Source organism: Athene cunicularia, assembly GCF_003259725.1.
Source record: "Athene cunicularia isolate RWA chromosome 2 unlocalized genomic scaffold, athCun1 chr2_part1, whole genome shotgun sequence".
Lineage (NCBI taxonomy): Eukaryota > Metazoa > Chordata > Aves > Strigiformes > Strigidae > Athene > Athene cunicularia.
In genome coordinates this window covers 88,134,213-88,158,068 of record NW_020799095.1, presented here as the reverse complement: position 1 = coordinate 88,158,068, position 23,856 = coordinate 88,134,213, and the positions used below count along the sequence as shown (strand labels likewise).

Sequence of the window (23,856 nt, the reverse complement as noted above, 5' to 3'; positions counted from 1 at the left end):
CGGGGCGGCAGGGGCAGGGCCGGAGCCGGGGCGCGGCGCTCCCAGCTCAGTGGCGCTCCCCCACAGCAGCCCTCAGCCGCCGTGAGGGTTTCGGCTCCCCGGCAGGCAGGGAGAGAGTCAGGGGAGGCGGCAGGAGCTTAACCTCCAAGAGACAGAGGGTTACTGCTGCAGAGGAAGAAGGGAGGATAGGGAGGAACAAAGCCCGATAAACGGCTTGGGACAAGCACAAGATCGAAAGCCCACAGGACAGGAATTTCAGGTACAGCCCAGAGATTGAAATTGAAGTACAAGCCCGATTAGTCAGTATTCTTAACTGAACACAAGCCTCCAAAACTCAGCCTCGTTCCCCTCCCCCTAGCTGCAGTTTCTAGGAACAGCGTAAGGTCCCACAGGACCTGGAGGGCCCCCACACGGCACCACAGCTCCTCATGTACAGCTCGGCGCTCTGCTCAACCATCCTCGGCTTTTGGGACACGCTCCCTAGCAGTGAGAGAACTCACAATCTTTGTTTTATCCTTTGTCCGTACTGCTGACCTTGCACGTTATCTCCTCGGAGGTAAGGCGTCAAAGCAGTGGAATGGCACGTCTGGGTGCTCACAGGCCAAGCGAGTTACATATACAAACTCCAGCATGTTAATTACAACAAAGTAGGCTTGTGTCTTCCTTGTACCTATCCTTTTAAATTCACAATTTTATAGTAATATTTTATAATATTACTAAAATTAGCTTTTAAGCATTAATCTGAAAATTCTGTGTCCACTGCTTTTGGCTGGGATAGAGCTAATTGTTTGGGTATTTTTTTTTTTCCTTCCTTCCTTCCAGTAGCTAGAATAGTGCTGTGCTTTGGATTCAGTAGGGAATTTGATACGAGAAGAATGTTGATAATGTACTGATGCTTTTAGTTGCTGCTAAGAAATCAAGGACTTTTCAACTTCTCACATCCTCTTGCCCAGGTCCAGGGACACAAGGAGCTGGAAGGAGGAACCAAAACAACAGACCCAAACTGGCCCTTGACATATTCCATATCATCCAACATCACGCTCAGTACATAGAAAAGGGTGGACTGTGAAACTCTAGTGAGGCTCTCGGGATGGTGGTTTCAGGGTTCTCTCTCCTCTGGGCTCACGAGCCAGGGACAGGCTGGGCATCGGTCAGCGAGTGCTGAGCAATCCCGCTGTGCATTACCCATTTGTATTTTCTATTATTATTCTCATTATTACTTTTATTAAACTGTTTTTATGTCAACCTATGAGTCTCCTTGCCCTTACCCCTCCAACTCTCTCCCTCATTCCCTGGGGGTGGGGTAAGGGTGAGCAAGTGGCTGCATGGTGTTTGGCTGCTGGCTGGGTTTAAGCCATGACAGTGTGGAAATAAAAAACAGTATCTCCCATTTCCAGAAAACTATTAAATCCAGAGTTTATTCACACTTCAAACCAACCAAACAAATAAAAAGATTTAAATCTACTGTAAATCTATAAGGATGAAAAGAATACATAGCTTAAGGTAACAATGGCTGGCTTAACATTTTATTGAAGGGGTGGTGCTTTATGTGCTGTTTTTAGTAAATCAATGAAAAAAAAATGTACCTCTGTGTCTTTATTCACCCTATAATCAAATTGCACAGTAGCAATTTCATTCAGTTCCTTAGCCAGGAAACTGATGATGATTTCATAATTAAAGTTTTCTGCAATAAACTATTTTACACCAAAGTAAGTACATACACAAAGTATAATGTGAAAGTGGACCAAGGACGTTAATATACGCTCAATGCAGCACCATATAAAGACTGTTCTGAAGGAGCCTGCTTAGGTATTGTAAGCAATGTATGTTAGTTTATCCAGCACTAATACAGCTTTGTTGTTTTGTGTATAAGTATCTTTATATGGCATTGCAGCACACTGTGCAAACATATTCCACAAGAAAAATGTATTTGCTGACAGCAAAACCAGCTGTAACAAACGGGTCAGTAAAATGCCTCCTGGCCATCAGAAGCTTCATTCTTCAAACATGACTTTTACATCCATCTTCTTTCAGAAACCTGATTACATTTTCCCACATCTGAGTCTCTAGGAAAAATCATGCCTAGCAAGTACTGGTGCATCCTGAACTTTACTTGAAACAGCAATGCCAAATTTGCGCTCAAGTATTTCAAACCTGTTGATCCCAGACCAGTAATGACACACAAACACAGAACTGTCAATTACTTCAGTAGTTTTGGCACAGTTAGAGTAGGAACTGTAATTTCTTTAAAGATTGGCACATAGTTTGGATTTGGTTGGCTTGGACCTTGATCCAATGTCTCAATGATCATCTGCTTCATATCTCTGCTGGCATCGCCCCTCACTGTCAGCAAAGCTGCAATATGGTCATCCCTGCCAAAAGAAAACAGTAGAACTGGCATTAGCAGGAAACTTTGCACAAGTAAGAGTTTGTCAGAAATATAATTTGATTGGCAATCCTTTCACTCAGTTACAGCGTGTACTTTATTTCTTAATCAAATCTCTAGTCACTCAGAACTGGCTTTTCCAGCTCAATGTAAAAGCGTTGTTGTGGCTGCTCTTAGGACTCTAAAACATATATTATCCTCCCAAAACACAGAATGGAAGTAATTTGCTGTACCACCGAGTACTTAAGTACATGTACTTCCTAGTCCAGCTCACATATATTTTATATTAGCATCATTTTTCATAAGAAAGTACTACATTCCATAAAATATGAAAAACATGAACTACACATTGTTTTAAAATTTGCCCAAGACTATAAAGAAACTATGACGTTATGTATCTTAACTTTGAGGGCAAAGAAAATTACCTGATATCTGGGTATTTACTGACTAAAGTTGAAACTTCCAGATAGAGCAGTGAAGGATCAGTTAGCTTGATAACCTCTGCAATGGCTTCAATGATGTCACAGAGCCCTTCAGTGTCCTCTCCAGAGCCCTGCAAGATGAAAAGTAAAAAAAAAAAACAACAAACCACAACCCTCCACACCAACAAACCCCAAAAAACCCAAACCCCAAAACAAAAGTGATCACCCCAATATCTCTAAACAATCCCTTTAGTATTTTGTCCAACAGTGCTCTTGAATTTCCCAGAGTTGAATATTCAAATGTTAAGAAAACAAAAGATTTGTGAACTGTCACCATAAGTCTCTTCCCTCTTTCCCTGTTCTTCACACAGAGACTTACCCTCAGAATACCAGTAAAGAAAGCTCTGTCTTACAGACAGTAATGCTGTATTTATCCACATGGTGATGCATTCTAGTCTAACTTTTGCTAATTTGACAGCATAAACATTAGGAATAACTGATATGAAAGCCAGATCTCTTCTGAAACATTACTTAAAAAACATCCCTGCATTAACTTCCTTCTAGTCATCTGTCCATCAAGGCAGCTGTCAAAAACTGATCAACTGAACTGTAATATCTATTTAATCTCTGGACTATTTTAGTGCTCTTAGTTCCAGGTCATCTGGCCCTGACAATCTGGTATTGTTCATTTCATTTATTCCATAACCTCTTCTACCAATGCCTTCATCTGAAACAGATCTTACACAGAATCCCACATAACGAAGGGCTTCGATGCAGGAGTTGCCCTAACATCTTCCACAGTGATCAGAGATGAACACCGCCCCTTCCCCACCCCTCTAGTTTTTCAGGCTTTATCTTCCTCTGTGTTCTTTTCACATTTTGTTGTCTGTTGACCCTAAGAGCTTTCCAGCAGGTTTCTGCTCCGTACGCAGTTAAAAAAAGATTTGGTATTCATTTTAGGCCTATCTTGTACATTGTTTCTCAGATGCCTTTTCTGGCCTTTCTTTTCTCTTTCTACAGCACTTTAAATGGGGTCAACATTCTTGTCTTGTTGATTCTAAAGAAATACACTGCGTGTTACTTAGGTAATAGGTAACTGCATCTGCTCAATGCAGTATCACTCTTTCTTCCAGCCAGGAAAAGCAAATTTAAAGTAAAGCAATTACCTTAACAAACAACCACTTTTTTTTCTTTCACTTACTACTATGAATTCAGGGTACCCATGAGACCATTCAAATATTCAGCTGCAGAGAGCTGAATAAACACAAAGCAGTAGAAACTAGGTGCTCAGGAACTTCAGCAGTAGGGCTGTGTGTGTACAGAAACTCTGCGCCCTGAGCTCTGGCATGCTTAATATTCACAAAGTGACCCAACACTTTGGAGACAGGGAGATCTCTCTCTAGCCATTTTCCCTAAGCAGTAAACGTGTGTTGTTTATTATGAATTACCAGGTTAATGGTATTACCCAAAGCAAATACTTACAGCTGCAAGTTTCTTAAAAAGAAATCTGAACTGTTCTGCTTCTTTGATCATTCTTTCTGCACCCTCTTTTCTCTCTTCTGCATTCTTGAAAGATATGCGTTTTAACATGATTGCTCTGATGTATTCCACAACCACTCTTCGATGGGCCTCAATAGTCATTGTCTGAAAGAAAAGAAAAAGGTGGATATGTAGCCATTAGTTTTAATCTCCAAAAAATTATTAGGCTTCGAAAGGTGTATTTGCCTTTAATCACCAGAACACAGTTTTTGCTAATACATTTTGAGTGGCTTTAGATTTTCACAACGTTAACAGAAATGAAAATCTGTCCTTCCCTAATGAAAAGGATATGCCAATTACGAGAAAAAACAAACCCAAGATATCTCATTAGAGATGCTTGAACTATTTTTGGTGAACACCAAAACCAGAACAAACATGAAATAATTCAGCTGATCTTTAGAACAGATATGAGTGCTTTGCTTTGCAGCCTTGCTCTTTATACCTGGTCAAGGATTTACCAGCCATCACAGAGGCTTCTGCTGGAGAACTCCAGTACACTGCATAGATTTCAAATCTTGCCTACATTATCTGTTCTCTGGGTCAAGTGTGGTAAGAAGCCTGAAGAGTCAGCAGCAACCACCTTCTCAGAACTTCCTTGGCTGATTTGTCTTTTCATAGGAAATAGCTACTGGTGACTAAGTGAGGCATCTGGTATTGGTGCAAGAGTAATGCTGACATTTGGCAATAAAGAACAAAACAACCCCCCCAAAACCTTCACATGTTTTTTTCAATTCTAATATAAGCAGCATCCTTAAACCCCACAAGTTCTCAAGTGCTTTCCCGCCCTCCCCCCATAAGCACAGTGGCAAAGTTACTTACGCTTAAGAAAAAGCCTGCATAACAGGTAGTCACAAACTTTATATCATATTTTATCAGTAAATATCAAGCTTTCATTTCAATCAATATGTTCTTCAGTCAAAATTTTAGAGAAATGTTTCAGGAATTAAAGAAAAAAAGAAAGAAAAAAAAAAAAAGAAGAGATAAGACAACAGATTGCAAAGTATTGGAAGCCACAGTCCTCATCCAGGACACAGAAAATATGATTTCAAGTCCTCCTCTTAAGACTCTGCAGAAATACCAGAGTTTATCAGTTGTTCAGGGATGGCTTGTCTTGCAATTGATGCCAATGACACAGAGGAAAATTAATGTCACAGAATAGACTGGGAGACTGACAAGTATGCCCCATCCCACCGAAAAGACCAGCTCTACTAAAACTGAGAAGAACATCCAAGAAGAGCCAACCGTGCGATGATGGGCATTCGCTTTATACAGGAGGGAAACAGCAAAGCAGAATGACTGTAAGATCCAGATCCCCCCTGTTCCAGAACAGTGTCCTTCCCATTAGGCTACAGCCTTTTTGCAGGTGCTCTGTTCATTGGGCTTTTAAAAACTGGATTTTCAAAACAGGGTTAATTAAGAATATTTTAAAACCAGATTATAAAGCCCATCCCAAACCAGGGAAACAAGAGCACATTGCATCCAGTGCTAGAACATACGGAGTCTTGTGTGGGAGATTTTTTTTGTGTTGGGAGACAGTGGAATAGCAGGTAGGATGAATGCCAAAAAATATGTTTGTCATCATCTTTCCCATAAGCTGGCAATAAGTGCTACATGATGAAACACATGTGATTGCAGGGACTGGTATTAACATTTAAAGAAACTCATGCCAAGTGCTAGTACCTCACAGTAACAAACCAAATCTGGGAGAGAAAGCTGTTCCATGGATACAGACTAATTCTGGGTCTAAACTAACTTCTTTTGTGTACTTTTTCTGGTTATTCACTTACGCAGTAAGGCCACCAGGGCCTACAAATACTGAATGTACTTTGATGTCCCCTCAACCTTAACTCTTAAAGAGATAAAGAGAGACTTAAGTGTATGATTTTGAGACTTTTAAGCACTTTCTACTCAGTAAGCATTTGTTCAAAGACCTCACCTAAATCCTGATCTTGCTAGCTTCAAATATTTCCTAAATCTTAGGGAATCATTTAAGACACGCTATCTTAACTGCACAAAATTGACTTCAAAGGATAAAACCAAGTACAATAATAAAGATTAAAGGATAATAGAAAAAAGCAGATATTCTTTGACAGACGACAAAAAATCCCAAAAGACTACCTAACCTAGTACGTTATGCTACTATAACAGGACTTTAAACATGAGTTATGCATTTGTTAAACCTAATGGCATCAATTTAAATATGCCTCATTGTACATATTAAAACTAGGAATTACAGAATGTGCATTTATAAAAAGAAGTTATTACAGGCCATCAAAACTAGTTTCAGAAAAGCTAATTTTATAGGACTACAAACTTCTGAGAGGTAGAAAAGTACAAGCTGGCAAGAAAACAATCTAGTAACATGCCAGTACATGTTCTGGACTAAATCCTGCGACTCTGATCTGTATTTGACAATACTGTATGGCTGTGAACTAAAAAGGTAAGAGGGAAATATTAGATTCAGACTTATGGAATGTGATTATGAACATTTTTTCATTTCCAGTGATAAATCCGTTGCAATTTCTGTATTCCAATTTTGAATTCCATTCAGTGTTCAGAAGCTCCAAACCAACATGATATACAGTACATTAGCAACCGCTACAGAACATTTTCCACCTACCTTTTTATAAGGTTTTTTTATTCTTGCAAAGTCATTGAAATAATCCTCTACAGTGACACAGATAGTCCCCACTGCATTAGAACCCATCAACCACTTCTTTGTCATCAGCTCATTGAGATGTGGCTGAGAAGGCAACAAACAATTGAACAGAACAGTATTTTGACACTTTCACCATATCAGTGCAGTTACAAAAATACAGGAGGCAATTTTAAGTGCCATACATTTCTAAACTACACTCCTTCAAAAGGAATAACCAGTTAGTGTAGGATAATGATGTGATCAGTTGTCAGAATGAGTTACCAGAGTGCTACCCTGACGTACACACTGGGTATGATATGTAAACCAACTGCACTAACCTTAGCACTTGTTTCAAAGGAGTTCTCTAAAATCCTTGATTACATTCTCTATTTAAATTTTTAAGCTAAATAAAAAATTAAGGTCCAAGGACAAAATTGGTGTAAGAGCTGATGATTCTGATTTTAAATATGAGGCACCTTTAAACTGTTTTGAAAATGTAACTTCATGCTTGATTTCTTGAACTGCTACTGGCTACTCAGCTGTTGCTCTTTGACGGCCCCACGAACTTCCTGTGCATATACACTTTACTCCTTTCCCAGAACCCCATAATATATAATTCCAGTATTCTCTACATCTACATACACATCTTGCTTTATTCTCCACAGAGGAAAAATTTTTTTACATATTAGAGCACAGTATTTTATAAAAATAATAGTGACATGAAGCTTGAGGTTAATGAATTTCAGAGAATGGTCATTATAGTAAATGGAGTCTCTTCTCTTAATCAGTAAGCATAGTTAATAAGAAATAAAGGTTTTGCTTAAGAGCTCCAAGTTTAAAATAAATGCTGCTCCCACATCATTCCTAATGTGAGTCATTCAAGGTGTTTACATTAGTTCAAAATATTATTACAAATCTAAAGCCCCAGAGCACCTTTCTTCACCTCTGCTATTTCTCTTACTTCCCTGCCTCCCTTTCCATACTTCCAATTTCTTTTTAGTAATAAAAAGAATTACTTTTTCCCTGATTCTATACAAGAAGCTAGAATTCTTAAACACGGCAATTTATCAGTCAGAAAGGGCCCACCTTTAGAGTCAATTAAATATTTTAATTATAGGTGTACTGCACCTGTACAACGATAACTTAATATCAGCAGTTTTTCCAAGTAATTCTTGAAACTCAACTACTTAAGACTAAGTACAATCTGCTTGAAAATATTTACTATATACAAAGCACCTGCCTGAAGTCATCCTGTGAAATGTATTAAGCTACTTTTCAGTTTCCTACATGAAAACTATACCAGTGAAGAATAATGCTGATGTTTACTGGCATTTTGCTAGTACACCATACATACAACATATGAAGCCTTTTGATTGCTAAACAACTACTTAATTCCTGAATTATTTTGCCTTATAAAATAATATGTCTGTTCTTTTGAGGAAAACCAGTTCTAACCTCTAAATCCATGAAGACTTCATCTAGCAGGCTAGAGCATCCTTCTTTGGCAATGACGTCTAAAGTTGCATCCATGCTTGTATGACTGCTTGACAACGTGTCTTCCATTTCAATTTTCAAGTATTTTCTTTTCAGACTGATTATAGATTCTCTGTGACAAATAACAATGCTTTTCATCATCCACTGATGCACAATTGCATTGCTAGTAAATTTTCGGAGTGCATACACAAGAACAGACATACTAGACAGTTTTATTTTTGCAAGGGAAAAAAATGCCTGCTGCTTGCTTTGGAAACCTTCATTTACTCTCAAGCATGATTTTAGAGTGCTCAACCTAGACTACTTGTATGCTGAAACAAACTACTGCTGATCTGTAGACTTGAATTGCAGCAGATACAGATGAACTTGGGGTTGGATTGCTGAATACTGAAACATGAATAACAAGGATTTCTTTCTCTTATTTTGATTTTCTTAATAGAGCAAGCTCTATCTTTACTTTTCTCCAGTTAAATTCACCTTGACCACACTGCCTGAAGGTGAACTGTGGGAGATCAAATGTAAGAGAAGATGGCAGGTCCCAGACAAACTAACTGAAATGACTTTTTCAAATTCTGAAAGTTGAAAATAAGTTTTTCTTTGGCAATGAAATTCTTGCAGTAAGAAGTCGATTTTCACCGGTGAGGGGCAATGGCTTGGCTTGCCAAATGCAAGAGCAATCACAATATCTGCTTCTTAAACCAGTAATATATTTAAACTTGTTGGCTTTGTTTAGTCAGCTATCTTAACTGAAACCCTCTTTGTAGAGAGGTTCTGAGAAGGTCCTGAGAACACGTATTATTACAAATGAAATATCAATACTTATTTTTTCTCACAATGCTGCAAGAACATGAAGACTTACTTAAAGGTTTGACAGTTGTTGATGACTGCAATCATGTACTGAACATAGCACTGAGGATACTGACGATTTTTAAGATGCTCTTCTTTATACAACTGTGCTTCATCTTTGTACCTGCGAATAAGGAATGGCATTAAACAGAAAGAAATCTGTAATAACGTAAGTAAACCTGTAGGACCAAATGCTCCATAAGGGCCTGTCAGGTACTTAGAAGTATTTTATAAAGGGCTTGTTGTTCAGGTGATGTTTAGTCTCTCTGTTCTGGGCAAAATCCAGCCAAGGAGGTGTTCTCTGTCTTCCTTATGAGAAAGATATAAATTTGAGATATAAAGGAAGTGGAACTGAATCCAAAAAATTAGATCCATTTGCAGAGAGGAACTGAAAGTGCCACTCAGCAGCACAGAAGAACTGTGGTGAAACTGGGGAAGGGAGGAAAAAAGCAAGAACAGAAAAGGGAAGAAAAGCTTGCTTGGCATGGATGTAATAAGAGAAAAACAAAGAAATAAAGAAACATCGACAGGAAAAACAAGTATTGGAATTGTAGGAACAAAGAAAGGCTGAGGCAGAATAAAACATTTCTAATTTAGAAAGTATGTTACCTGGTTAGAAATGAATTCATTTGTTGAAGACATAGAAGAAGTACCTTTGTTTTCAAATCTTCATTTATCTGAGCAGCCACTTGAAGATTTTGCTCAAACATCTAAGTTAAAAATAGTTTAGTTATAAAGGGAGGCCTCTATCAGTGCTAAACCAAAGACAAAACTCCTACCTTGCTGGAGACTCACTAGCACCACCTCTACATATGCTTTTTGTCTCGGTTTGTTGTTTTTTGTTTTGTTGGTTTTTCTTTTTTAAACAAGCCCACACAACTGCTACTGCTGTCTAAACCGTAAGTGTAATTAAGAAATTACTGACAAGAATTAATATATGCTGCAGTTTTCTCCTGATATTGAAAAACTTATCTGCGTTCTTTCTTCAGCAAGAGTACTTCATTTTCTAATTCTGTAGAAATTCAGTTTTACAGTGGATCAAAGTTCTTGGGTCAGCTTCTACAGCTAGTAATGATAAACCTTACAACTTGAATTCCTTTGCTTTCCACATATATGAAAGTAATAAATTCACAGTAGTGAAGTAGAAGGGACCCCTAAACTGTAGAAACACAACTAGGCACAAGATCTAGGTGACCTATAGGGAACTGTGTTTGAGGAAAGGGGGACTGGAAAGAAAGGGTACAAAGCCAGGTGAGCTGCTTTTATGCTGAGATTATTTTGAAAGTTTCACTGTTACATGGATCTAAACACTGCAGCCTTCAACAGCACAACTCTAGAGCCAATGAGTCACCAGTTTCTTTGACATCACACACCTTCTGAAAAGGATTTGATGAAGTCAACCTTGGCGCTAATAAAATGTGAAAGAATGTAGCAAAAATCCTGCTGTATGTCAGGGGAAAAAATAAAGTGGGAAACAAACACAGGAAGAAGAGACTAAGATAAGCTTTCAATGAAGGTACCTAACACAGTATTTGTGAAGAAAAATTAGAAAATGAGCATAATAAGCTGACATTTTTTCTGGCTGATAAAGATCACTTAAAAAACTTTCCATTTCTACTACCAACAACAGGGTGGTGCAGGTTTTTTGTGCCTTTTTTTCTTTGAAGCCTTATCATTTCTGTTTTGAGACTATTTAATAACCTGGACAGGCATTGATGTTTACTAAAGTAGTGTTTAAACCATAGCATTTTTCATCTTCAACAGAACTTTTCTTTCCCATATTAAGGTGTTTGCATAATGAATAATTTATATGAAGAAATACATGCCTAACTACCTCAGCACGATATTAATAAACAATATTCTAATAACTGTATTACAAACCTCATCTAGTGGGCTTATACCACAGATTTACATGAAGAGACCTAAGTAAAAGCACTTAACCAAATAGAGATATCAACTGAATAGGCTGGGAAAAATATGTTTCTAATCTACACATAAAAAGTACCAAGTCTAAGTGTTAAAATGAAAAGGTAAATAAAAACCTCAAAAGAAACAACTCCTCCAACAACTCTACAGGAAAAAAAAACCACAAACAACCAAACTATACTTCAATAGACATAGAAACAATGGAATTCCAAACGGTTCGGTTTCCACCTCCTGTCTTTCCATTCCCTTAAATACATGTACTGCTTCTGCAGATTTTCTAGAACAACCAAGTTCTCTTATACCTGAAAAACAATAGCTGGAAGTGTAGTCTGATAGTACCCATCTTGATCTGCTTCTGGTTCAGTTTCTTTTATCCAGTCTTTTTTATCTGTCTCCAGCGCTTTTCGAAGCCAGCCAATGATGTTAGACTACATTAAATAAAGCAACCAAGAAAAAGAAAAGATTTAATTTAACAGAACCATCCCCACTACAATATTTGGAAGAGCAGCCACTTCCATAAGGAAGAATAGCACAGTAATAGGTAATGTTGATCATTCTTGTCATCCCTGAAGGATACAGGTAACAGACAAATTAAAATTTGCACTGACAAGGACAAAGGTTAGTACTGGTAAACTAGTGATGTAGTTTGAATCAAGCTTAGGCACAATTTGGAAGAGGAGTGCTCCAAACACAAAGAGCAAGTCAGTTTGTCAGAATCAACGTATTTACTAACTTTTGAAACATTTACTAGAGCCTCAGGCTTTAGGTTTCAAACTGAATTTTTCAACAACTGAAATAATTACGGTAATATTTAATGTAGGAAAATTACCACTTATCTGCTTGTAATTCCTTTTACCTCCATTTTAGAAAACTGATGCTTGTTACCACTGAGGACAAAAACCCAGGATTAGATTAAATGAGTTACATGTCTTGGAATTTAAATGCTGCAGAAAATAGCAATGGAAATACAATAGTTGGATGGGAAGACAGCCAACAAGCACGTCATACAGCAAACACATTATGAACAACTGATTTCAGACCTAGATTGAGCCAGTTTTCTGATCACTTGCATGACACAGATACCATGGACATATCTGCAAGAGTAGGTAGTAAAGACCAGTGTGTTTGCTAAATATGTAATTGAATTCTTTTATTTCTATCTAAAAAAACCCGTCTATGTTTTCAAAGGTTTGAAGGTTTCTGCATGTTTTCTACTTTGTTCACAGTTAAAACCCCTAGTAATATAAAGGTTCATACTTCTTTCCAATGTGTAAAAGGCGTACTAGCGCCCTACCACACAAAATTACACATGACCAGCAGGTCCGTGCAGAAAAAAATCTCAAATTGGTACATTTATTTATTTCTTAAAAATGGTTACATTTTTTGATGTATTCAATCAGTATCTTTTGGTCAAAACTCCTATCAGCAGCTATAATAAAGGAAGAAACTGAAAGCTCTACAGTCTTCCTGAACAAGAAAGGCTGTTGACTAAACACAGACACGTAATTTTCTTCTCTTTTTGACTACTGTGAGTGGCCTGTCAAGTGCTGTATCTGCTAAGTATTGAAAGTACCATCTTCAATTACATGAAACAATGCATCTTTTTTCCTTCATAAGCATAGAATTGCTCTCATGAGATATGATTTGCAAAGACTAATTGATCTTTTAAGCCAGCAGCCCAGGGAACATCAACATTTTTCACCTTAAGATCATCATTTACAAGAAATTTTTTTCAAGCTTAGGTGCCTGGAAAAAATACTATTAGTATTTTATTTCTTATGAAAATGAGATATTTTTATATACTTAAACATCAATATTTAAGTCAATAGTCACAATTAGGAAATACTTTCATTTACCCAAACTGAATTAGTTATATTTTATTTATAAACAGTTTAAACACAACGTCAAAAGAAACAACTAGGAAGTATAAGTGGGGATGCGCAGAAAATGAGATCAGGCTGAATCCAGTGAAACAAATAGGCAATTTCAGTATTTTCTGCCTTAAAAAGAAGATCCAGCCAAAAGTTAAAATCAGCAGAAAAAAAATCACTCTCTGTTTAACAGAGTAGCAGCTTTGCTCACAATAAAGGTCTATAATATTTTTCAGTAAGCAAGGAAAAAACATTTCTGAAAAAAATGATGTAGATAATTTTGTCCCCTTTTAAGATGAAAAATTATAATTCAAAGGCGTTTCCTGAGTCAAGTCAAAAGTAGTTTGAGAAAACAAACCAATGTTTTTTTTGTCCTAAAGGTAAGTGCAGAAAAATAAACTTGCATAAAAGTCCTAGTAAAGCTAATGTGAAGCAGAGCCTCTACTGGCAACTTCAGTTCATATTATTGTGATAAGTATCAAGTCAAAGTAGTTGCTCTTGCTGGACATACTTTACTAGTTGACACATCCAAAAAAGCAAAAAATTTTCCTCCTCTGCTTGGCAGAGCTTCTAAAATTAGGAGGAATATGAATTCAATTGAACAGTGGAACTCTGAACTTGCTTTTCTTCCAAATACCCCAATATCCAGTCTCAGAGGCAATCAACAATGGATCTTAAAGAAAAATATATTTAAAAACCTGACAATCACATACTGATTCCTTTGCCATGTAGTTGACCAATTTCCAGTGACTCTTCAACTAACCAAGAAGCAATGTATTTATATTTAAGATGCACTTGAAATGGCATCCTTGAAATGTCATGATTTACATCTGTAAAATCATCTGATTATAGCTTTATAAAAAAAACCCTACACATAGTATAGGAAAAATTTCTAAAAGTAACGATATCAAGTTCACATTTGTCATGTACATTTCCTCTGATGGAGGAACACCACTGAGGCACTACTGCAGGTATAAACTCAGCTGCAGGTGTCTTTGCATTATTAATACTCACAGTAAGTGTTGACATATACTTGCTGAGAAGCTGGTCTACCACATTTTGTGAAATCAGAGGATTCAGAGAATTTACATCCACTTCAGGAGACAGTTCTGAATTTCCCATCATCTCTGTACTAAGACAAAAAAAAAAGACATTGCAGATTAGTAAAAAAAAGAAAAAAAGAAAAAAGTTTAAAACTATGCAGCGTTTTTTGTATGACCACTCTAAGTGGCAATTTTCCAGTATCTGTAAGTTTCAAAAAGTTCTTAATAACTGCAACATGCATTTACAAGGAATCTAAATAAAATTATATAAAACAAAGAACAGGATGTAAAAGCTATAGTCCAGCATATATTAAAAAAACATTAGAGACATTTTAAATATTCAACTCTTTCATGTGTTTCTAACTTTTACGTATGAGAATTCACAATTGCTTAAGACTGAATAAAAGCCAACTGGTTCAACCTGTGGCCTCTTAATAGACATTTTTATCTGTCTCTTAAATTTGAGAGGTGATAACAGACAGACTTACACATTCTGAATTTCAGAATGGTAAAAATCAGTGAAAAGCACAAAATAATCTGCTCAGCGTTTCTCAAAAGAGTTTCTGGTGTGCCACTTGTATCATACCCACATCAAAGCTAAAATATACTAAAAGAAAATTTACCAATACTTCCTATATTGGCAGAGAATACACCTAATGTAAGAGAGGGGGCATCCTGCATGCCAAATCAAAAAATGCACTTCATGGGCACTGTATTATAACAGCACCATTAGCTATACTTGCTTGCAAAGGAAAATTCTAATTTTATAGGATTAGAAAGAAACTAGATCAACCCTCAAAAATATCTGGAAAAGAATTATATAATTACAGTGATATTTTGCATCTATAATTTATAAAGATTATATAATGAGTTGCTTCTGTAACTAAAACAAGAAACCAAAGCTATGCCAAAGCACAACATAGGAAGAACTCAATATTTCATGCTCAAAGAAATCAATAACTCAAAACCACACTCTTCAGAGAGTGTTTTATTAACAGTTGATGTAAGTATATTAAATCATGGTTTCACATTCCATTTCTAGTTCAGAAAGAAGCCACAGATTCTATATTTGCAGTGGTATCTATTAAAAACAAATAGCAAACAAAAAAAAAAATCTTAAACAAGTGTTTGGTTTGTATATTTCTGCAAGTTAAAGTTGTCTGGGTACATGCAGTGTGTCATTAAACCATAAAAGCTACTGTAACGAAACACTTTACATTTGTAGCATCTTCCGGAGCCTGTAAGAAAAGATATTAGAGTCATTCTAAGGGGCTCAACCTATTCAGAAAAATGAATTCCATTCTCTTGGTGTTGAGATAAAGAATACACACCATAGCAGGACCTGCTCTGGACTTATTCAGGGGGAATATGAGAAGCTGTTTATGGCACTATGCCATATTAGAAAGTATAGCCTCATTATATCATCACTATTTCTACTTCACAAGGCCACAGAGACATTATACCTTTCTCAAAGCTTATCAACTGAAACCCCAAAACAAAAATCACAGGCTCCTCCCTCTAACCCCCAAAGACAAAAATTCTTCCTATACTCAAGTTCTCTTTCCGGATTGTCACAACTCAAGTGTCTGGAGGAAAGGAATTGTAAGACAACACTCTTAGAAGCATCAGGAGACTTCTAACCATAGGGGAGAGTTACTTCCCTTCAACAGGAAGTTTATAAGTTGGAATTTCAACCAGAACTGTATTATCTGGAAAAAAACACTTTAGAAGACTTCTATTTTATCTCCTGTGCCAGTCTTGCCACTGTGGTGTGCAATTCCTCCCTCACCTCCTTGTTGGGCCACTCATTGCGATTTCTACCCCCTCCTGGGCCACGCACCAACCCATCAACGTACAGACTACAAATGGCAGTGAATCAGCACATTAAGATGCCCCTTTGACGAGCCTGGCTCCTGCTCTTCTTGTGGCTTGGGAATGGCTGTAACAGTCCATCACCTCCTGACAGCCTGGTACACCTGTACCTGGTATACCTGCACCTGGGACATGGCCAAGGGATGACAATAACAGAACTGTACTTCCATCATGTTCTTAGCCTGTGCAGCTGGTGAGAAACACCAGCATATTTCATCACTTGAGCTGGGCCGGAGTGGAAAAGTACCCAACGAAAGTCAATTATCTTGGACACTATAAACAGTGATCCTGAGTGAGACCCTGTGAGCTCTCCTGGACTGCAGCAAGCCTGTGACCAGCATTTCCCTTGAGCTGGGACACCTCTCAGATGTCAACTCCTCAAGGTACTGCCTGCTGTCAAAGCCAATGGAGGGCCAGGGTGAAGTCAGCCCCCTCAAGTCTCAATTATTGTCTGTCGAGGAACGCTGATGAGTTTAGAGTAAACACTCACAATGCAAGAAGAGAGAAATTTTAACTGTTGCCTAACTTCTCTTTCACCCACCTCTCTACCTACCAATGTGTTTGGGTACATACAGTTATTTTCATGAGTGTGGGTACATACATATTTCCCTGGATCCAAATACTTCTGTCTGTCTGTGTTTGCACATCTTGTGTTTATGAATGTACATATATATAAACGTAGGATACTTTATAATAAGTTAGTGTGAATCTTGCCATTTTTGAATCTGTAGTTAAGTTGCTATTTTAGTCATAACATTTTCCTACATTATTTTGTAAATCCTTGAGTTGGTTAATGATTAAGTGCTGCTACTCATTAATAAATCTTGATTTGCTGCCAAATCATTGCTATGTTAATATTTTCATCCGTAACAGCCACCAATCCTTCTCTGTCTTATAAAAAAAGGGTATTTGATCTAGAGACAACATCCAGCTAGATACATAGCAACATTCTTTTGAGCGAAGACTGTTGAGATCTATAACAAATGTTAATGAACTCTCCTATCAGTTTTGTCAACACTTGATCACTATCTGATAAAATGATGTTATGAATATGGGCATCAGAATCTTGCCTAACTTAAATTCTTCCTAAAACTCAGATTAGAGTCCTGGTCCTAACCCAGTACAAGTTTAGTAATAGCAGTATCTTCTCAAAGCTCTCACTGACTTAAATATGAACCAGAAATACATCTAGCACAGTAAATCCGCATCAGCATCTCACTCAGGTATTAAAGATTATTATTGCACATGGAGCATCATGTTATTTCTCAGCTATGAGCTGAATACAGTTCTAAAACCAGCTTTCGAGACATGCTCTAGTAAAGTAGATTATTTTAAAATTCCTATCTTTCAAATACTATAAACAGAAGCTATGTATAGATTTCTTATCAATTCATTACACAGAAAACCCCCTCAACGCATCTCTTAAATGGTCAGTATTTTCTCCGCTGGTTTTAATGTGCAGACGTAATACAAAAATACAAATACAAACTTATATGTTCCCTCTCATGCTCAATTACATTTAATAAAGTAGAGAAAAGTTGGAAAGGACAAAACTGTTTTCCACCATACAGTGTCCCACAGAAATGAATAAGGAATGGAAAAACAATTTAGAACCTATTTTTCAAGCATCGAACAGATGATGAAATATCACAGAAACACGTCTCATGATGTCATGTAGGCCGTCCTCCTTCACAGCTTATAATACATATATCCCTATAGAGAACTGTTTATTGTATTGTTAAGAGATGTTCAGTGACTGAGATTTGGTAAGCTCTCCAAGTATCCTTCCTGAGCACTTTTCTCACTCACAAGCCTGAGCTGACTACTCCTTCCACTGTTCACTACAAACATAAAGAACAGCTAATTACAATAAAATCTCGTAAAGAGGATGATAATCTACAAGAGTATGCTTACTGTACTGCCCTCTCAGATTTCTTTTTAGAATAGAAACTCAAAGCCTTAATTTCTTCCCGAGGTATTTCCTCTAATATTCCTATCTACCCCTCTCACTGTTTCACTTCCTTTCCAAGATCTTGCCACCAGGTGCTAAAGGCCACATAATCTGCTTTAGCAGGTATGATCCCTTTTTGATTTGTTTGCTTTGTAAATAAATGCAGTGCTAGCTTTGCTCCCTCCCTTTGCCTTTCCTACGACATAATACATTGATTGAGATATTTTAGCTTTGAATTGTCTAACTGAATAGCAATCTGCTCTACTTCCTGAGGGGAGGGCAATTTTAAGACCAAGAATTGTCTCTCTGGAGTATCAGCCCCAGGACATAAATGAAGAACCTGGGCACCTAGGCCATGCCCCTGTAGGTAGAGGGATTGACATATTTCTGATTATCATTCATTGTGGAGTTACTCCTCTGGCCTTCTATTAACAAAGAAGAAAAGGCCAATGAACTCAGATCCTGTAACTCATCAGTAGCTGTACCCTTATGAGCAACTGCAGCTCTTGTATACCCTGCACAGATATTTAAGTATGCATTATTGGGTACTCCCGATCGTGAAGTTCTGTTCTTCTTGCTTGCAAGAAACAGCGTAGAGCAAAGCACAGAGTTCTAAACAGAAAATGAGTCTTAAAGCTGGTTATAAAAATTCTGCAGAACAGTATTATCTCCCACCTATTTGCTTTATGGTATACTCTAAATCTATGAAGCATCCAATCTATTGAACTAGTGAGATCAAACAATTGAAGACAGTAGAAGTGTACACAGTGCACACTCTGGGCCAATGCCAGCTATTGAGAACAGGATCACTGTCACAAGCCACAGAAAGGCTAGCATTACTTCTTCCCAAACAAATCAGTTGCCCTAGTAACTACATGCCAGCAGAAACTAAACAGTTGCCACTTGAGCTGTTTCTATCTGGAGGATGAAAAAGAAGAAAAGACATAATGCTTAAGTTATCCACTCAAAAGAAAAAGTTTAACATCATCACAGGAGGCAACCTGTAAGCAGGAATTCTTCTAAATAAATAAATCACCACACAGTTCTGAGAGAAAACCTCAAGGAAGTTACTACATTCTTTTAACTGTAGTGAAACAACACTGAAACAGTCTCAACCCCTGTGAAAAAGAACAACAGAAAGTTTATAACCATACAAATCTTCTAGGGCTGTGGCCAACAACAAACATTTTGTTTCACACACGAGCTCTTAGTCTCCTTTGCTTTTCCCAACACTTCACCAAACTGGCATGCAAATACATGGTGACTGTAGCTTCAAGCAGGTCTTTAACTGCATTAAAACTTTAAGCTTACAAAGCTACTAAAAAAAAAAAATTAAAAAAACTCAAGCAAATTTGAAATAGCCTTTCCTAAAAAGTAAAAGGCATAACAAATATCAACCCAGCAAGGTCTTCACAATTATTCCTCTTTTGGATTTAGTTCTTATATGTTAATAGACATGGAAATATTAGCACATAAACTGTGTTTTGTATACTTACTCTTAACTACTGCTAAGAGAAACGACAAGGGGATCTTACCTTTTGTATGTATTCAAAACCCAAGTGAGAAGGCTAACAATCTCATTTGCTTCCAGATCCTCTGCAGCAAGCTCTTGCATGCGGGTGGACAAAGCCTGATGGTACATGTTTAACAATTTGTTGAAAATGTCATACTGTGGAGGAAAACACTGATCCAGCAGGGTTTTAGCAACGAGGAGGTCATCAAGGACATATTTACGTATGATTTCTAGATGGCGAACAAGCCACATTTTGTCAGATTCTCTAGTATCTGCTTGAGTGCCTTCAATTCGTGTGCTCACAGTTCTTTCCAAAATGTCGAACATTTTTTCTTTCCACTTCTTTGGTCTGCCAGGAGGTATGAACCCAGTTTGTTTTTTCCGGTCTAACATGCGCCTGTCAATTTTCTCCTCCCTCTCAATTATCCTAACAACAGAAACAAGCAAGGTTGGATCTCGACGGACTGTAACGAGAGATCTTTGAACCACCATCCAAAGTTGCTTTGCCAGCTCCTCAGAAAGTTTCTGCATATCCCCAAAGTAAGTATGGATGAGGTTCATGTCATGTGTGTTTTTGCTGTCCATGCGATACTGTTCATACATCAGGTTATCACGAGAACACTCTAAATCCATCAGTTTTCGATGAGCTTGCAGAAGTTCCCCTCGCTCAATCAGATCTTGGGTCTCCCTGACTATCTCTGGGACTGAAACAAGAGCAAAAAAGAAGAAAAAAAATATTAAAACAACACAATCAAAAGAGAAAAAATAAATACAATGCAATGAAAGTATTAGGAAACAAACTAGATAACAGCTGTATTACTACTTTTGAAATAATTTAATGGAAATTATTTTGAAGTATTAAAAAATTGTTAGTAAATGCTATGTATCTTTACACTTTATTAACTATACTGCTTCATTTTTATCAGTGGCTAAACAGAGATCCTAGTGCCAACAGAACATAATTTCCTTTAATTTCCTCTTTTTTTTAAAAAAAAAAACCAAACCTCCATAAAAATCTACCATGAAACAAATTTTAGTAAAAGCCTTTTGTATAAGAAAGCTAGTAACTCGCCTGACCAGAAGCCACTTAGCCTGCTGAACCTGAGGTTGCATACACACAACAAATACTGAATTTTATCTCCTTCTTGAAGAAATAGTTTTTGCCTGACTAAGGCACAGCGAAGAACACGGATAATTATTTATGCTAAATACCTATTTTTTTTTCTTTACTATTTTTCAGTATTTGAGGAATACTATAGAAAAGAATTAGAATCTTATAAAAGATTCTAGGGGAAAGAACTGAAAATCTCAGCAGCAAAATTGTCACTAAAAGAAAAAGCAGCTAGGGACAAAACTGGCACCCCCAAAAAAGGTTTGAAAAGACAGTTATACACAATCATTAATCATGATGAAAACCACTTGGTTTATAGAACATTTGTTTTGCTCAGAGTGAAGTTATCATCAGCTATTCTGTTTAACAATCCTGGGGAAAGATGCTTCACATTAAAAACCTCTCAGAATGTCAGAACAGGCTTATTGTCCCAATCACATTCAGCAGCGTAAAAGAAAACATCCCCGAAATAACCTGGCATTAGAACATACAGAATCTTAGTTGTTGTTTGTTTTTTATTGCTAGACACTGCATGTAAATATGAGGTTTTTTTCTTTAAATTGCACACCATATCTCAGTTTGGTACTCTAGCAGTTAGACACACCCTCCCAGAGATTAAACAAATCAAGCTGGTATGACCAGGAAGTAATTTTTCTTTATAGGTACTTTTTGTGAATTACTATCAGGAGAGGAGATAAAAATCAAAGGTGTATGGTAGGTTTACCCCCCATTATAAGGGTAAAATTCTTAAAATTACCTATAAGCAGAAAAGTCCTGGCAAGGAATTCACCCTGATTCAAGATGAAATGATATGTGCACCAAGAAGGCTGCATTTTAAAGGACAGAAGTAATCCCATTTTATCTTTACAGTATCCACTATATCCCATTACTCCTACGTAATTTTGCAAACCTTCACAGTTGTGCAAAGAAGAAGTGTCTCCCATATGTAATTTCTTTATGCACATGTTGGTTTCTATGATTGTGCTGCCTGATTCTGAAGCAAGGACTGTGCACAGTCAAAACTGAACTTCAGGTAGTTTATACTCAGCTTCTAACATTAATGGAAATCCTTGAGGCTCCTAACTGTTGTGTGAGAAAGACTGCCAGGCAGTCTGACTGGAGATCTTGCTGTTTCATATTTTTGCCTTTTCAAAAATTTTTTGCTTCCTAAAATCATTTGGGACTACTCTTACCCAACTGGCTTGATATAGGTGCCCAAATCACCAGTAAGATTCCACATCTTTTCCAATTTTCTTTCCATAAATGTCACTTGCACATTTCAGTCTTTTATACTAAGCATGTTATCCCTGCTACTGATTACAAGCAAGAAGCTTCTTTGTGATTTGTGTTTGACGAGATAGCCAGACTGGAAGTACTTGCAGCACAATTTAGACTCAATATATTAAACAGTTACCAGCTACTTCCCTGAATGTGACATGTAGGTTATTCTTCCTTCATTCTTCACTTCCAGTGATGTTAAAAGCTCTCAACATTACTTGACAACCTTACAGCTGTTAGTACCATTTTAGTGTGCTTTCAGTCTGTGGTGGATTATATAAATAACATTAGATTACCTGAAAAGATGTTCTTGAGATTTTCTACAGCAGCTGCCAGTTGGCTATGTTGCACTACAGCATCCTTAACATCCTTGAGGTTTTCAATGGTGTTGATGCTCTGTCTCCAGTCCTTATTGACATCTATCAAAGACTGCTGAATGTCCTTAACATCATTCAGTGCATTGTGCAGTTGACTTAAACCTGTTCGTACTCCGTCTAACTGTGACTGGATTGCTGCCTTAAATACAAAGAAACAAAGAAAAAAAATTGTATTAATCATTTTAAGTCCCACATTTTCAACATTTCTCAAGCATTTTCATTTAATTGTCTCACATTTACAGAGGAAAAAAACCCTAAAATTGAAAAAGTGCATGCACATTATTTTTTTTTAAATTCTGAAGTTGTACCTATTTTTAAAGGACTTAGATACAACCGGTTCACCCACAAAGCTAGCATAGAAGCTCAGGCAGATAAATCATCATCTTTATAAATCTATATTAAACCAGCATCATGGGAAAGCAGAATAAGATTTTTCTTCATTTCTTCAATAAATTCATTTGAAAGGGGGATATCAAAAGAAAGCTGATCTTGATGTTTCAACAGAATGCTTGCTATGTACAGATTCACAAAGCATTTTACTAGAGCAATTACAAATTTTGACTGGCAACTGAATATATTGTAAAAAATAATTAATATTCTGAAATGTTCTAAAAAAACCCCCAAAACCCTCCAGTTTGTCATGCCTGAAAGGAAAAAGAAAATCCAGTCAAAATAAGAAACAATAAAAATTCAAACCGAATAAAATGTTCAGCACTATGAAACATCAAGAACTAGACCACAATCCAACTACTAGATTATTTTGGCATAAAGAGAGGTTACAGATATGTACAGATATGTACAGATATGTACAGATATGTACAGATATGTATCTTGTGACAGGTGACACTTGAAACAATGACTCTTCAAATAGGCTGTGAGTCCCAAATATCATGTCTGTAAGGTGCAGACACCTTACAAAAACATGCATTATAGTGCATATCTGCGCAAAAGAAATCAGACCACATCCACACAGCATGTTTTTTATATATGTATTTTTAAAAAGATGTGACTAAGATTAAATCAGGTGAGTGGAAAATGAAACTGGAAATAACAGACTTCAAAAGACAAGCCAAAGGCAAGACAACTCAGGAAAAACTCATTTGCCTATCTCAAGGACTTAACGTAACCAGTAAAGAAATGAGGCACAAATGGTTTTGCTAAGCTCAAAACACATTTTTTGCCATGTTTTTAAGGCCAAAAAGCTTGGGCAGTCATGGAACTTTTTGTCTAATACTAGAAGCCAAAGAGGAAATCCTGGTAACTGTGAACAACATTTATTGTGTTTTAAATGAACTTGGAAAGTCCCAGAAAAATGCAGTGATTCTTAAGCTACTGCTATTTATGTACTTTTACATTATGATATGCTGATTTTTTTTGATAAAAATGTATTTTCCTGTCAGACTTGGTACAATTAAGCAGTGGTAAGGCATTTTTATACAGTGTCTATGTATAGAACTGCTGCATTAACAGATTTTTCTCCTACAGGAACTGAAGTAATCTGGATACTCAAACATTCACTATGCTACTCAAACACAGTCTTCTGAAGCTGACCATGAACTGGTTTTTTTTTAAAAAAAAAAAAAAAAAAA

At 37.0% G+C, this 23,856-nt stretch overlaps 1 protein-coding gene across 3 annotated transcripts in view; it reads right to left on the bottom strand.

Annotated features, from left to right (window-relative positions):
• Positions 1–1,390: 1,390 nt before the first annotated feature.
• Positions 1,391–23,856, bottom strand: part of EXOC3 (exocyst complex component 3) — a 27,181-nt gene continuing 4,715 nt past the window's right edge. For all 3 annotated transcript variants that reach the window (XM_026841587.1, XM_026841589.1, XM_026841588.1), the window contains exons 3-13: positions 22,187–22,406; positions 19,524–20,205; positions 14,137–14,254; positions 11,554–11,679; positions 9,935–10,035; positions 9,339–9,449; positions 8,441–8,591; positions 6,968–7,090; positions 4,291–4,452; positions 2,812–2,939; positions 1,391–2,372 (exon numbers count right to left, since the gene is read on the bottom strand). In XM_026841587.1, coding sequence (XP_026697388.1) covers positions 2,201–2,372; positions 2,812–2,939; positions 4,291–4,452; positions 6,968–7,090; positions 8,441–8,591; positions 9,339–9,449; positions 9,935–10,035; positions 11,554–11,679; positions 14,137–14,254; positions 19,524–20,205; positions 22,187–22,406 — 2,094 coding nt within the window. In that variant the 3' untranslated portion in view covers positions 1,391–2,200. The remainder of the gene's footprint in view (positions 2,373–2,811; positions 2,940–4,290; positions 4,453–6,967; positions 7,091–8,440; positions 8,592–9,338; positions 9,450–9,934; positions 10,036–11,553; positions 11,680–14,136; positions 14,255–19,523; positions 20,206–22,186; positions 22,407–23,856) is intronic.